The sequence below is a fragment of the Planococcus citri genome, chromosome 4 (genome assembly GCF_950023065.1).
Source record: "Planococcus citri chromosome 4, ihPlaCitr1.1, whole genome shotgun sequence".
NCBI lineage: Eukaryota > Metazoa > Arthropoda > Insecta > Hemiptera > Pseudococcidae > Planococcus > Planococcus citri.
This window is the reverse complement of record NC_088680.1, coordinates 44,340,789-44,355,996: the sequence shown is the minus strand read 5'-3', so window position 1 is coordinate 44,355,996 and position 15,208 is coordinate 44,340,789. Positions and strand designations below refer to the sequence as shown.

The following is a 15,208-nucleotide window of genomic DNA, read 5'->3' as shown; positions in this document are numbered from 1 at the left end:
TCTAAAGCTCGAACGAAAGTGGAAATTTCGTCAAGCTGGTAGGTATACATAGAAAAAAAAAAAAAAAAAAACGCCATCGAAGGTTATGGGTAATGCTGCGTTTATCGATCAGTCTGTGGGAAAATTTAAGCATATAGGCGCCGATGTGCATTTGCTAAGATTAAATACTGTCTACGCTAAACGAGGAAGAAACCGGATATAGACGTACTTTGTAGCGTAAATTTCGTCACAGATAAGATAAATTATCTAATTTAGTTTGCGTACAACGCGCCGTCATCGTGTCTAGAGCATTTGCGATGAATTCCTTTCCGTTGTAAATCAATTGCAATAGAATTTCGTGCTGGTTTGTCGCGTTCGACGGAGAAGTGGTTAGACGCAATGCACCGCAGTTGTGAACACCGTTATCGGTAACGAACTGAAATCAAAAACGTAGCGTGATTGAAGGGTTTTTTTCTCGATTTGTTATCTTGATTAGACTTGAGGGTAGGTAACTTACCCTAGAATCATTATTTTCGACTATATACACGTTGATTATGATGCAAGATTGCTGCGACGCGGTGGGTGTATATCGTTTTAGAATTACTTCGCCTTTTTGTAAAATCTGATCTTTTTTTATTAACCAGTCGAGTAAATCGCAGCACCATTTTCGGCCGTCTTTTGATACCATTTTTTCTATTTAAAAACGATGAATTTTAAATATCAAGATTTCGATACAGAAATCAAACAGATAGGTAATCACACGAAGGAATAATCTCCTACCTAAAGGATGTATATCTTTTTGAAACTGTTTCATGACTCCTACCGCGTAAGAGTGCGTCATTTTGTAACACTTTGAAGTATCAGCGATGGATCTTTGAACTGCTCCTTTCAAAACACACAGCTCGGATTCCTGCAAACGACGTGAAAAATTTGAAAAAAATTTGCACCACAGCGCGCTAAATTTAATTTCGTTATCGTTTTACTTGTAGAAAAATTAATGAAACTGAATCTTCCAGGCCATCTTTTAAGCTTTCTTGGAAGATGTGAGATTTTGTAAGACCTCCGGCGAAGTAAATTCGTGATATAGGTTTCGCATCGGATCTGTTTTGTAGAATTTGTTTTATGAGCTGTAATGAACAAAAAAATATTACACGTTATAAAAAATTCACTCAGAAAAATTTTAAATTGATAATGGGTTCGAATAAAAATTTCAAAATCGATTTACTTTAATGATTTTTTGCGTTAATGGTTGAAATAGCCTTTGTAATAAATTCGCGTTTATACAAATAGCTCCTTGCTCACTCCAAGTTACGTCTTCGTGACTAAAATTTACGACTGTTTCGCTCATCTACAACACAGACATAAAAAAAATTGAAACAAAGATGTAAAAAATGAGTAATAAATGTGCCATCACCAAGATTAGCATTTAAAATGGTTCAAACGTTGTTTAAAATTTCAAAAAAAGTAAACTTACTCGTATGTCAGAATTGTTTCAAATCTTTCAAGCGTAGCGAAAAATCGATAAAATTGAGGATAAATATTTTTTTTAATAAAATCAAATGCAAATGTTTTAAAAACGTTTTTTAAAAAATTGAATACTTTTTCAATGTTTAAAAAAATAATTCAGCTGAAAATAATTTTTGTGTGAATCAAAATCAAATATTCCATCAATTCAGAAAATATTTACCTATTTTTGGTGTTCTACACAGTTTTTTGAAATTTTAAAACTTCTTATCGTATTTAAGATTTTATGTACATTGAAATTTCGTGATCATAAAATAATTTTAAATAGGTAGGTAAGTTTTGATCAACTTTCAAATCAATTAAAATTAATCTTTTCTGATTCTTCAAGTTCAGTATTAAATTTCAATTAAGTTCTCACTTTTTATATTCATTTTTAAATTTTTGACGAGGACGTTACATGTTTGATCCACTAAAATTTCCAAATCTAATAAAGAAATGTTTAAATTCATGATTTTAGATTAAAATGCTGAGTAGGCAAAAAGAGAAAATTACTCAAAAAAAGCCTTTATTAATGAAATAGATAATATGTAACAATGAAAATCAATGATTCATAAAATATTCATTGACGATTTATGAGTTTTTTTTCTTGAGAAAATTCCAGAAAAAATATGAAAGAAATTTAGGTACCTATGTATCAAATAAGATTTGAAATTTTTAATAAAAATAAAATATAATATTCGTTTATTTTGGAAACAAAATCCAAAAACGTATCTAAATTATAGTTTTATAAAAGTAGATACGAATCGAACGCACTCACTTGTTTTCCAGTAATTTTCTTGTAAAAGTCAGCGATATACCGACCAACGAATAAATTCGCTGAAGACGAGTTATGCGTACTCTTGGAAAGGAAACATTTACAAAATTCGAAATGGTACAACAAATCAATCAGCGAAGCTGGCTTTTCTGATTTCAGCGAATTAACAAATTTATTGCCAAATATCAAAATCATCAGTTGAAGAAATTCTTCGTTAATATCTGCAAAAGTGAAACCAAATTATTAATATCAAAATTTCGAATAATCAATATTCAAGGTCGAAAATATAAAATGACTTCTTACAATGTGAACTATAAATCGTTTCTGAAGCTTTATGGATCTCCGTAATAATAGAAATATATTTATCATTGGTTTGGTGAATCGTCACATCAACCAATCCTCCGCCGCAGTTAACAAGCATGACGTAATTTTCACCTAGAAAAATTACATACAATTCGATATAATCGAATCAATTAAGTAATTATAGGTATCGAATTAACGAAAATAATAAACGCTTAGATAGGTACTCGACGAGTTAGATTGTCCATGATCTGCTGTAATTTTACTCCAACCTAACAGATTACACCACGAAGCTACGGCTTCCGGTTCGTAAATAATTCTCAGTCTTTCTTTAGTCTCCAATGTGCATAAACCAGCCTGAAAATAATACAAATCTTGCAAATAAAAACGGTTTGATTTAAGAAATGAGCGATTCAACATTGAAATAAATTATAGCTTACATTAAATGCAGCCTCTTGCATGAATAATTTCCCCTTTACGGACCACATCACGGGTATAGTGATAACCCATCTAATTTGATCCTTCTTAATAGGTTTTTGTAAAACATTGGATACTTCTAGAAGAGCTAAACATTTGAAATAATTCAACGTTCTGGTATATACGGTCAGGGCTGGAACACAGATACCATTTGTAGCTTTGATTTCACATTCTCGGTCTATGTCCTGCAGGAAAAAAAACAAAAGGCTCGATTAGCAATGCAACATTTTATAGATGATTTTATGAATTAGTATTGTAAGCATTTACAATGAAATTCAACAACTGCAATTTGAACTTTTCAAATAACAACCATTGAGTTGATAAAGAAGAAGTCCGTTGCTCGATACTGAGAAAATAATCCTTAGCGTCGTATCCAAACGAGTGAAATTCAGTACGAGAATTGAGTAATAAAATCGAAGGTAATTTTCTCATACTCGGATCTAAAAATGAAAACTTCGTTAGATTTGATCGAATGAAAAAATAAGTCCCAGAAAAGTAGTACGCCGTTACCTTTAATACTCTTCATTATATTTACACTACTAGATGGCGAATCTTCTATGGCGAATGAAAATCCAGAAAACGTGGTACCAATATCAATAGCTATGACTACTTCGGAATCGTTTTTATTCGATTGCGGTACGATATTTTTACTCTTGATTGTATTCTTGATATAATTTCTTTTAAATGGTAACGATTGAAACGAATCTCCATTAGGATCAGCGACGGTATCGGTATTGAGATTTTGAGCAGAACGAGATAAATGTTTATAGGCGTTGATTCTAGCCGATGAATTATCCGTATACCTTCCTAACGCCGTTGCTGGGACCGCGATTTCTGCAAAAAATTATGTCGAAATCGATTCAGAGTAAGAATAATAAACAACTAGGTAGGTAGTCAGTTCATGAAGATAATTATTTTCGTAATTTACAAACAAGGGTACCTGTTGCATTATCCTTAGCGCATGAATTTTTCATTATCATTTCTTCGACCAAATTATTTGTTTCACTACTGCTACTTTGGATTGACAATGAATCGATATTCTTGTATAATATATTATCGGGATACTTATTTTGGTCGTAAGACGGTACCGTCGCTGGATTATTTTCCGAAACACCATGATGAATATCCGGCGAGTTACGCAGATAGATTTCTTGTTCTTTCGAAAGCTCCACTAACCTGTGTAAAACGTTACGTGATGAATCAGATCAGATGACTCGTGTTTAACAGAAGTAGGTATTACCTATCTATGTTGTAATTCTATCAATCTCGTGAAATTAATCAATAAGTAACACATTTGTAATTAAAAACGATTTGATTTGCTCAGGCAAATCAGAACATTCTAAAGATGAGTAGGCCTACCAAAAATAAACACAACTTCAATGTGCAGTGCTACCTACCTATTGTTCAACTGTTTGAGTTATCTAATCGCTCATGTAAATGAGTTACAAAGTAACACGTAAAACTAAAAATATCTATAATTTAGGTAGGCACATCCTGATTTTAGCCTTTAATTATGGAAAATGAATTTTAATTTTAAACAAAAATCTAATCGATATTGGATGGGGAACGTGGAATCCATAAACCTGAATTTCAACTCAGGAAAATAACAAAGCTTCGAGAAATAGTTTTTCTAGTTTTAAATTTTACGATTTTCAAAAATCGTTTTCGTGTTCCTTAAAATTACATCGACAGTGTAAAATGCTACAAATTTACGGAATAATTAATTCATTACCCTGGAAATGCTAATTGTAAATTGGTAGCAGGTACCTATCATTATTCGTCATCATCTTACTTGTTCAAAGTCATGCAGATAGAATTACACACTTCGTCACTATCTGAATTATATTCCTGTTGAATACCGGAATCAAACGATGAATCGATCGTTTTTTTGGAAGTGGATAGTTCTTTATGTTTAATTTTCTTCTCGTTCAATTCTGAAAATAGAAAATTGCTCCACTTAATTTTCGAAAGATAATAGGTAGGTACCTAAGTATAATTAATTTGCAGTTTCTGATGCAAATACAAAGCAGTATATTTTCATACAAAAACACGAGAACTACTCCATGCCAATTTAACCAAGGAACGTCTCCGGTAAGAAATTGAATTCCTTACAAAAAGGCCCTACGAAAAATCAAGACATCTTCAAAATTAAAGGAAATAGGCAAACTTCAAAGCAAGCAAATGAAGAAATTTACCCTTTACTTTTTATTTTGGTTTTTCTTGAATTCTCTTAAAATGCTGCCTATCCTATTGAAGATAGGCAAAAGGTAATGATGACCTTTTTTGCTGGAAATTACATTTCCTACGAGATGAAAGTTTCACTTTTTCAGTCATCTCAAAATTTCAGCCCGTAACGTCAATTTGAAAAAATAGCGATTTTTGATGAATGATGAGGTGTGCCAATTGAGGGTTGGACGTTTTTTAAGGTCCTCTTTTGAATAATCCAAGTTTTGTTCCGATTGGAGATTTCGAGGTCAAAGGGGTTCTCTTCTCAGCTCAATTGAACCTGATTTTATCGATGGAAAGAGTGCTAAAATTCAATTCAAAAACTTTCATCGAAGTTTCCAAAAACTGCAGAGCTTAAAAATTAAAAGTCCCAAATTCGAAATGACACTACGCGAGACATAATTCGAAATTACGTAAAAATTGTCATCAATGCAAGTTTTGATTTTCAAAAATGGAGACTCTTAGTGGAAGAGGGAACAGCTCTTTCTAGTTTGATACTCAGACTCAGTATGTTTTTGAAAATTTCTATACGTAAATGTAAATACAAATATAATTTGGTTTCAGCTTTCCACCTAAATTTGAAGAAAATTTTGATTTTCTCTTAGAAAAATGGGCCAACATTGAACTGAATAATATAAAATTTGAAACCAAGGCCAATTCTAGGGATTTTTAGCGACTACAAGAAATGCAAATAATGAAAATTTTCATTGATCAATGATTCATGTTTTCATGTTCCCTCGTCCTCCTCCACCATCCAAAAAATAGCCCGCGAGATTTAACCCATCCAGTCCTGAATATAGACAATTTTCCATCGTAATAAAATTAAAATTAAATAATAGGAAATTCCCTAAATTTAATTTTATATTCACTGAATTAATAAAAATTCAAAACATGGGCACCAAATACATATTCATAGACGGAATATTTTCGTGATAAGAGAAGTAGAGAAGAGGAAAAAACTGGAAAGTGCGATGCTGGTTTAAGAAATCATCAACCCATAGTCAAAATTTACAAAATCTGTCTGTTTCATTACGTACCATTTTTGAAAGAAAATTTGACCAAAAAAATTATGGTGAAACCATGTTTTCAAAATAATTTATTCAAATTAAAAAAAAAAACCTTTTTTGAATATTTGAGCGTTGCGTAGGGCAAATTTGATGAACAACCTACAGTCACAAAATAAAATTATCGCCTCTCCACTCCGCTTGATCGGATTTAATTTTGGTCTGTAAAATTTGATTTTTTGACATTGAGAATTTTCTAAACGAACTCTTAAATTGTAATGATAAGGACGAAAAATGCATCAGAAACTCTGGTTGGGAAGTAAACACATTTTTTTTGTAGATTTATAGGTAAGGTATGTTTTAAGTATCTTCCAGAATCGGGAGGAGGAGGGGAGAGGAGTCTCATATTTTAGCAAGTCAATTTTTTAGGTAATAATTATTTTGAGTAATGGTGTGTTGTAACCTTTGAATGAGTCGAGGCAATCATATTCAAGGATCAAGATCCTTAAAATTTGTTCATTTTTTTACACATATGAGGACAAACTTTCAATAAATTTTTGGGTAAAGTGTTTTTAGGTTTTTTGAAATTCCAAGAATTGATAAAGTACGGCTCGAAAAAATCGAAATAAGTGAACCCAAAAAGACCATAATTTGATATTCTAATTTCTGAAATTCACTTCTCACAATAGAAGTATTAGGTACTCGTATATACTTGTCATTGAAACGTACATACTAAAAAAATAATAACTTTTTGAAAATTTCACTCATCAACTTGCATTTGAAAAGAAAATATGAAAATCAACATTTTTCCATCACCAAACATCGATGCTCAGGACTAATTCTCCCCTCTACCCTCCTCTCTGCGAGCCTGTATACGTATATTCGGGTTTTCCGAGATGGTTTGGTCGAAAATTTGAAAAATTATTGCTTCAGAACATTCAAAAATGAAAATTTTATGTGAAACACTCAAACTGGCATAATTTTTGAAGACAAACAAAACGATTTTACTCCTAATTAGCCCATCTCCGAAATTGAAGAAATTACAGACAATTGGAAAAGAATCAAATAATTCCAAGTGGCTCAAATTGAATTAAATTAACTTTCTTCATTTGAACATCAATTCTTATAGATCGATCCTTCAATTTTGTAATTTTGAACCAGAAGATTATTAGGTACTTCTGTTACTCCGCGGGGGGGGGGGGGGTGCAAAAAGCAAAATTATTGGTGAGAGAAGGCAACAAGCATTTCAAAAACGTTTCAATTTTGGCCCATTCAAGATCAATCTTTGAATCCATACAATTTGAAATCCACCAACCAAAGATCTAATAAGTAATACTTAAACATGCATTCATAAAGTAAACAACATGCTAAAAACCATAAGTAATCAACAACTCACCGGTCATGACAGATTTCCAGTTCTCAACTGCGGTCATATCAGTAGGTGTATCTTGCAGAGGATCGTCTTCAAAAACATATCCTATTCTTCTGCTGTCTTTTTCACGAACTCTATACCTCATGGCTATTTCCCTTTGTTTCCAACTGGCATGGCGGTTACAAGACTACAGTACATACAAAATAACACCACATTCGCATAAAATGTAGACAAAGCCGCGCAAAAACTTCGATATTGTAATTTGTAGTAAGTCACAATGCATTAAAATTTTAACACCAAGTATACTTTAAGAAATAAGAAAAAAAATAAAAGAAGAAAAAAACACGTTAGTACAACATGACATAACCATCAAAGAAAAATACAAGTAAGTCGAGTAAGTACGTAGATACGAATAAGAAAGTACTAAGAAGGAGACGAAAGGCATTCGAGTGTAAAGATAGGATGCGCTAATACTAATGGGGGACTGCAATGTAATGATCATGTTGAAGGAAACCGTAGCCTATTACTTGTAGCCGAGTATACGAAATACGAATACGAGTATAATATGGGAAGTGCAATTGCTTTGGAAATCAGGTTACCACTACAATATATTAAATAAGGTGAATTAATTTTGATTTTTTGACATTTTTTTCAAAAAAATGCAATAAAATTGCATTCGCGTAAACTAAAGAATTGAATTGAGTTCTGCCCGAATACTGTTGCTGTATGAAGGTGGGAAGGTAGGGTACCAGCAGCATACGAGAACATCATCACACATGGATACTACATATACTACATAGGTTAGGTGTATATGGAAAACCCGTAGTTAACTGAAGCGTTTACCCTATTCAAAAAGCGATGACTGGAAATCCTATCTAGTTTAGTTTTCGTTTTTGTTACAATTATTTGAACGTTAATCATGAATTCATGACCTACCTGTATGAAAGTGTTTTAGAGGTTTGACGTTATTAGTTGAATTCTCACGCATATCTATAATGTTTATGTACCTATACAATTCCACATTTAAAAAATGATCCTCGCAGGTACCTCTGCACCTGTTCTTTAGGTAGATGTCAAAGTACATAGGAACTTGCAGGCTACAATTAGTCAACTTCGATTGAGTTGAAATTTGACTCACTGGAAGAACATGTCACTCAGACCTCAGAATCAAATTTTGAGCAGCCGAAATTGATTTTTCGATGGTGGAAATGACCTATTGCAATATAGAGGTATCAATTTTCCACAAAAAGAGTAAGTATAGGACGAGATAAAAATCAGAAACTCGGTTTGTATACTAAAGTCTATTTTTTACCCCCTCTCGCCTTCCCCAAATCGATTCCCAGCATTTTCAAGCCAATCTGGAGCCTCAGCGAGAGTCGACTTTTCATCAGTAATTTCAAATCGCTCTAGAAAGGCGTATAGGTAATAAACTTCTGCAGCTCAAAATTCTTCTGAGGTCTGGGTGACATACTTTTTTAGAGAGCCAATGAAAGTTCAGCTCAATCGGAATTGACTTGCGAATTTAAGATTATCGCGAATAGAAATGTGAATTTTTGTACCTTATATTCTACCATTTCAAAAAATTGTCAAGTTAAATGATAATAACTTAAGTATTTCTGAAATAATTCACCACTCAGCTAATTTTAGTACCTAAAATTTTGATAAGGTTCAAAAAAAAATCATGTTCAGCGATGAGATAAAATAAATAAAAGCGTCTAGTCCGATTTAAAAACCAAGAAATACCCAAAAATCAAACCTTGGAAAATTATTGTGACCTCACAACACTCATTTGAGGGGATTTTTACGCACCGATGAATTTTTTTTTTTTGAAAGTACCGAAAATTTGCTTGATGCAACAATTTTTCTGAGTTGAAAATTGAAACGAAAAATTCAGAAAAAATTGGGATATTCAAAACCTACAATGAGTCGAGAGGTTTTTAAAAGTTTTGGGGAACACAATGGAGTTGTTGTACTTCATCGGTTTTTCTAACATTTTTGGGAAGGGATCCAAAAATTTCAAAAAATTGAGTTTTGGGGCATCTCCCCCCCCATGGGATCAATCAGTTGAAATTTTGGATTTGAGGTTAGAATATGTACTTACGATTTTAGAAAGAATCATTTTCACAAAAAAAATCAACGTCAATTTTAGAACCTTTTTTCCAAATTTGGGACCCTTAAAATCAGAACTGATCCATAAGCTATATTTTTTAGAAGCAAGTACTATAGTCGAGAGGTTCCGATTTAAAAATAATAACTTTCCAATTATAATAGGAACGAAATTAAAACTGGGAAACCTGTTCAAAGCGCCATTATTGGTTTTTATGAAGTACCTCCCACCACCACCCCCATTGAGGCAAAATTGTTCAAATTTTCACCAAAATATGTTGTGGTTTCACTTCAGTTTTTTCAATATTTTTTATAGCCTTTGGGAGGGAGTTCAAAAATTCCAAAAAATTGGGGTTTGGAGCATCGCCCCCCCCCCCCCCCCCCAAATGGAACCAAATCGGTCAAGATTTTCGGTTTGAGGTTCAAATACACTTAAAAAAAAAACATTTTCTCAAAAAAATGTTACTTTGATTTCAGAATCTTCTTCCACAAAAACGAATCTGCAATCAGGTTACCTGTAAGTCCATTTATTCCGAGGAAATGAGGACTGAAAAAAATTAAGGTAATTTTAGAAGTGAGCAGATTTGCATGATTGGGTTTCAATTGTGGAGTGAATTCTGGATTTAAAAACCTTCGAAGCTTCAAATTTCACAACTTTTTTTTCAAATAAAATTAATTTTCTCCTTTTAAAGTGAATTCTAAATTTAAAAAAAAAATGAAAAGTTGAAAAAATGATACAGATCACCTAAGTGCTTGATTTCTGGAAAACAACAATTTTCAATTTTCACTCACATCGTAAAATTTCAGATCCATAAACTTGGACATTTTTAAAAAACCATTGCCTCAAGACTGGCTCAAATCTCCAAAATAAAGCAGACGTTCACTGGAACACTCACTTAGCGAGATTTAAAGCTACTTACCGATTTACCTATCGTATTCTCGCTTCACTTCAACGGATTCTCTACACGCCTTAAAAAAATCTGTCTACACCAACAACAAATAAAATGATGTACCAACCAATACATAACAAACATAGATATAGGGGCGTATATCTAAATGATTTTTTCCATTTTAAATCCACGCATCTAATCTTCCGGTTTAAAACAATCAGAGTATACAAAGAGCGTAAAAATCGTGAATGAATTATGGAGTATTATATTCTGCGCCCAATACAACAGAAAGTAAAATCCGGAATAGATTTTACACTACGATTACTCCGAGTCGAGTCGACGAACGCCGCCGATGCTCATGTAAAAATATATACCAGTACGTTTCATTACAATAGGCTAGATTACAACATTGAAATTAAATGCGGCGTAAACGCGAAACTAGATTTTTTTTAATTTAATGAAAGTATGTTAAGTCATTTACGTGTCTGTTTATGTCTATTCTGCAAATGAATACGCCTCATGAATGAAGATACACTACATACAAGATGAAGAGAAGATGTTTTCTCGACGCGTAAAATCCCTTCAAAATCATTTCGAACCAATTTTTACTTTCAAGCTTTTTGATAGCACAAGTGAGTAAGGTGAGGTCGAAGGGTTGGAACTCCCATGTCCATGTAGGAACCTACCCATCCGATATGTATTCAAAAGAGTACGCCTATGCGAATAATTTTTCATATCCTTGACATAAATTATTTCCCAGTCAACAATACCTACCTAATGTTATATGGTACATACTTCCATCGATGGTCGTTTTAACTAAATAAAAATCAACTTCAACGAAAATATTGGCGCCGAGGAGACTTGTGACATAAATACCTTTGTCCTTTACCTATGCTTGCGTATTACCAAAGGCTGAAATTAGTAGGTACGTCTATTTTCTAATACGCATTTGTACATAGTTTCCGTTTCAACTGTGATCGTTGATATAATTTTTATGCTATTAATACTTGGACTTACGTGACCTGTAAATTATCTTGATGAAATTTTTTCGAATCGTGAAAAATAATAACAAACCTTTTATGTATACTTATACAGTATTTTGTTTGGAAATTCTCAACAACCTACTATTGTTTTGCTTAAAATTAATGGGGTTTTCTTCAAATACCTATACAAAATCATAGGTTAAAAGGCCACGTTCGCAGTCACTTTTAAGCTCCCTTGGCTTCATTACTCATGGAAAAACTTTGATCATTTTTCAAAATGATCAATACTATATTAATTTTATTTTCGTATTCGTACATAAATACAAAATGCACGAAAAAGATCAAAAGTATCCCATGTCAAGAGAAATTGGAGTGATTTCTTGATATTTCAAAGCACAGATGACATGATATGAATGGTGAAGTTCGCAGGATTAGAGGCAACGTGAGAATGGATTCATGTTTCAGATCGAAAAATATTCAATTATTCATATCTTTTTTTAAAAAAAAGAAAAAGAACAATTTTTAGTAGACTAATAAACTGTACTTAAGTTTAAAATTCTGATTAAAAAAATTTCAAATTATTTTTTTTTATAAATTTGAAAAAATTATGTAAAAGTTGATGAAATTACGATATTATGTCAAAATATTGGAGAATTGAAGCAAAATTCAATTGAAAATCTACGTCATAACTCAGTCATAAGATTACCCAGATCACCAAAAAATGGACCAAGGGATGCGCACAATCACTCATAATTAGTGACCCATGATCCATATGGAAGCTTCCCAAAAATTTCACCTGCCCAAATGAAAAATGAAGCCCTACAAGAATTTAAATATTCCAGAAAAATCCAACGAATTTTTCTTCAATTCTCTAGTTTTTCCAACAATTTGATTGTTATTTCATCAATTTTTATATAATTTTTTCAAATATTAATGAATATTTTTTAATGATCCTTTAATTATCCGGCAAAAATATCACCGGTCCTAATTTGAATAAAAATTTAATTACAATCACATTTAAAGGTCTGATTTTGAGGTAAGTGGAAATAACCTTAATAATATTTTTGGTGGCCAGACTTTTTTTAAACGTCCAAAAATTCCAAAATGTGCAACTGGGCAGCTCCAAAAATCTTAATTAACTCAAATCATGGATATGTTTTTTTTAGTCAAGTTGACATGATGCTCCATCAGACATGAGACATGATTATCCATGACCATGTCTTCAGTCTGATCCGGACTTGGTCCGCGCTCTATGCTGAGATCTTCCGCAGCCTGATTCCCGGCTCCTGTCAGATCATCTAACTTAAATTTTATCTGATCGAATCTGGTCTAGTCTGATCATCCTAATCACTAATCAGCTTTTCCGCCTATTGACTTGTCTGTCTCGTGTCTGGCTTCCTAAATTCGTCTGTCTGTATACCCTCTTAAGGTCACTAACCCGTCTTTATGACTTCCCAAGGTTGTCTGTTTGCCGGTTTAACCACCTAAGGTCATTGACCCTTCTGTCTAAGTTGTTTGTCTGCCAGTTTCGCATCTTAAGGTCATTGACCTTTCTGTCTGACTTTCCGAGGTCGTCTGACTGTAGTATCAAGGTCATTGACCTGTCTGTCTGACTTCTCAACGTCTACCTCTCTGGCATCTTAAGGTCATTAACCCGTCTTTATGACTTCCCAAGGTTATCTGTTTGCCGGCTTAACCACTCAAGGTCATTCATCCTTCTGTCTAGATTCTCAAGGTTGTTTGTCTTCCAGTTTATCATCTTGAGGTCATTCACTTTTCTGTCTGGTTTCCCGAGGTCGTCTAACTGTGGTATTAAGGTCATTGACCTGTCTGTCTGACTTCTCAATGTCTACCGCTCTGGCCTATTAAGGTCGTTAACCCGTCTTTATGACTTCCCAAGGTTGTCTGTTTGCTGGTTTAACCACTTAGGGTCATTGACCCGTCTGTCTGGATTCTCAAGGTCGTCTATCTACCAGTTTAGCCTCTTAAGGTCACTGACCTTTCTGTCTGGCTTCTCAACGTCTATCGCTCTGGCCTCTTAAGGTCTTTGACCCGTCAGTAAGACCTCTTAAGGTCACTGACCTACCTGCCCAGCCTCTCATGGTTGTCTGTCAGTCCTCTTAAGGATGTCTGCCTACCTGTCTCGCTTCCTAAAATCGTCTACCGGCCTGTCTGATTTCCCAAGTTCGTCTCGATCTATCTCCTTGTCTAGACTCTAAAGGAACTTTCCACGAAGGAGATCAACTTTTCACAATAAGTATGATGGGCATGATGGGCAATTGGGCATAAAAAGGAAATATTAAAAAATTTTAAAAAAATAATAGTGGCACCTTTTTAAAATTCTTTTTTTTAGAAATCAATCTCCGAAATGGGATCTTAATACCTTTTTTAAGTGATGGGGGATCGGATTGAGATGTCTCACAAGAGGCTCCAGACTTGAAACAAAATCTAAAAAAATTTCAAAAATAAAGTAGCACATCAATTTCTACCTATGTAAAGGGACTGAGTTCGAATATTACCTCATCGTTCTTTCCCAACACCTCTGAGCCCCCCCCCCAATCAAGCGTCCTTAAACTTGGTCAAAATACCGAAAAATTCTTTAAAATGGTACGACGTGTCCTTCAATACACTTTCACGGGCACTAAATTCAAGGATGTTTTAATTCTTAGTGCATACCTTCAGTGTGTCTACAGCCCTTCAATTTTTTTGAAAAATGTTTGAAAAGTCATGAAAATGTGATGTGACATGTCGAATTGTCGATTCTTACTAATTTGAAGTCGCTAGATTCAAATATTAATGTTTATTTTTCGGATTTGAGCCTTCAGCGTCTCCCTGGCCTATATTTTGAAAAAAGTAAGTGACCTTTGCGACACTTACACCAAAACAAAAACACTGATTAATAATTATATTTCAAATTTTGATTAAAAAAAAAAATCCATTCTGTTTTTCATGAATCATTAGATTAATCTACACCAAGCTCTTTTTCACTGCCAAGGAATCTTTTTCACCCATAAAAGATCACACTAACTCCAAATTCAAGTTCAATTTCAATCCTCTTCCAAGAACATTCGAACTGAATAACCTTCAGTCGAACTCGATGAAGAGCTTCACAGCTGGCTAAATTAAATATGAATTTTCAAACACTCATGCCAGCGTATAATTACAATTAAACGATGCAAAATCGCCGTTATACGAGTACAGAAATCCGTTCGATACACTAGACACAGTCCATTAGACCGGACATCAGGCCAAAGAGTTAAACGTACCGAATCGGTGAGAGAATTTAGTTGAAAAAATATATACGTGTAAATGTGATACCGATACCGTTCACACATATTTATATAACAGCTTAATCAGCACATCTAGTAAGATGTAACGATGCGGTATACCAAGTACAATATGAATTAGCAATGTACAAATTTCCTTGCAACCGAATTTTTTCGAGCGTTATTCTGGTATTCTTAATCTTATATAGGGAAATACGTAAGTAAGTGTAATTATTCTACATAAGGACATAATGACGACTCCGTAAGAGCTCGTTATGATTTATTTATAAAAAGGATGCCGAAGGAAAAAATTACCGAATTAGAACG

General features: G+C 33.4%; 1 protein-coding gene across 1 annotated transcript in view; it reads right to left on the bottom strand.

Moving 5' to 3' along the window:
* Window positions 1-165: 165 nt before the first annotated feature.
* Window positions 166-15,208, bottom strand: part of LOC135844781 (heat shock 70 kDa protein 12A-like) — a 28,280-nt gene continuing 13,237 nt past the window's right edge. The window contains exons 5-18 of the mRNA XM_065363128.1: window positions 7,661-7,823; window positions 4,827-4,968; window positions 3,975-4,210; window positions 3,545-3,868; window positions 3,302-3,474; window positions 2,998-3,219; window positions 2,785-2,914; window positions 2,561-2,692; window positions 2,261-2,478; window positions 1,205-1,327; window positions 963-1,106; window positions 760-889; window positions 497-672; window positions 166-415 (exon numbers count right to left, since the gene is read on the bottom strand). Coding sequence (XP_065219200.1) covers window positions 227-415; window positions 497-672; window positions 760-889; window positions 963-1,106; window positions 1,205-1,327; window positions 2,261-2,478; window positions 2,561-2,692; window positions 2,785-2,914; window positions 2,998-3,219; window positions 3,302-3,474; window positions 3,545-3,868; window positions 3,975-4,210; window positions 4,827-4,968; window positions 7,661-7,781 — 2,460 coding nt within the window. The 5' untranslated portion in view covers window positions 7,782-7,823 and the 3' untranslated portion in view covers window positions 166-226. The remainder of the gene's footprint in view (window positions 416-496; window positions 673-759; window positions 890-962; window positions 1,107-1,204; window positions 1,328-2,260; window positions 2,479-2,560; window positions 2,693-2,784; window positions 2,915-2,997; window positions 3,220-3,301; window positions 3,475-3,544; window positions 3,869-3,974; window positions 4,211-4,826; window positions 4,969-7,660; window positions 7,824-15,208) is intronic.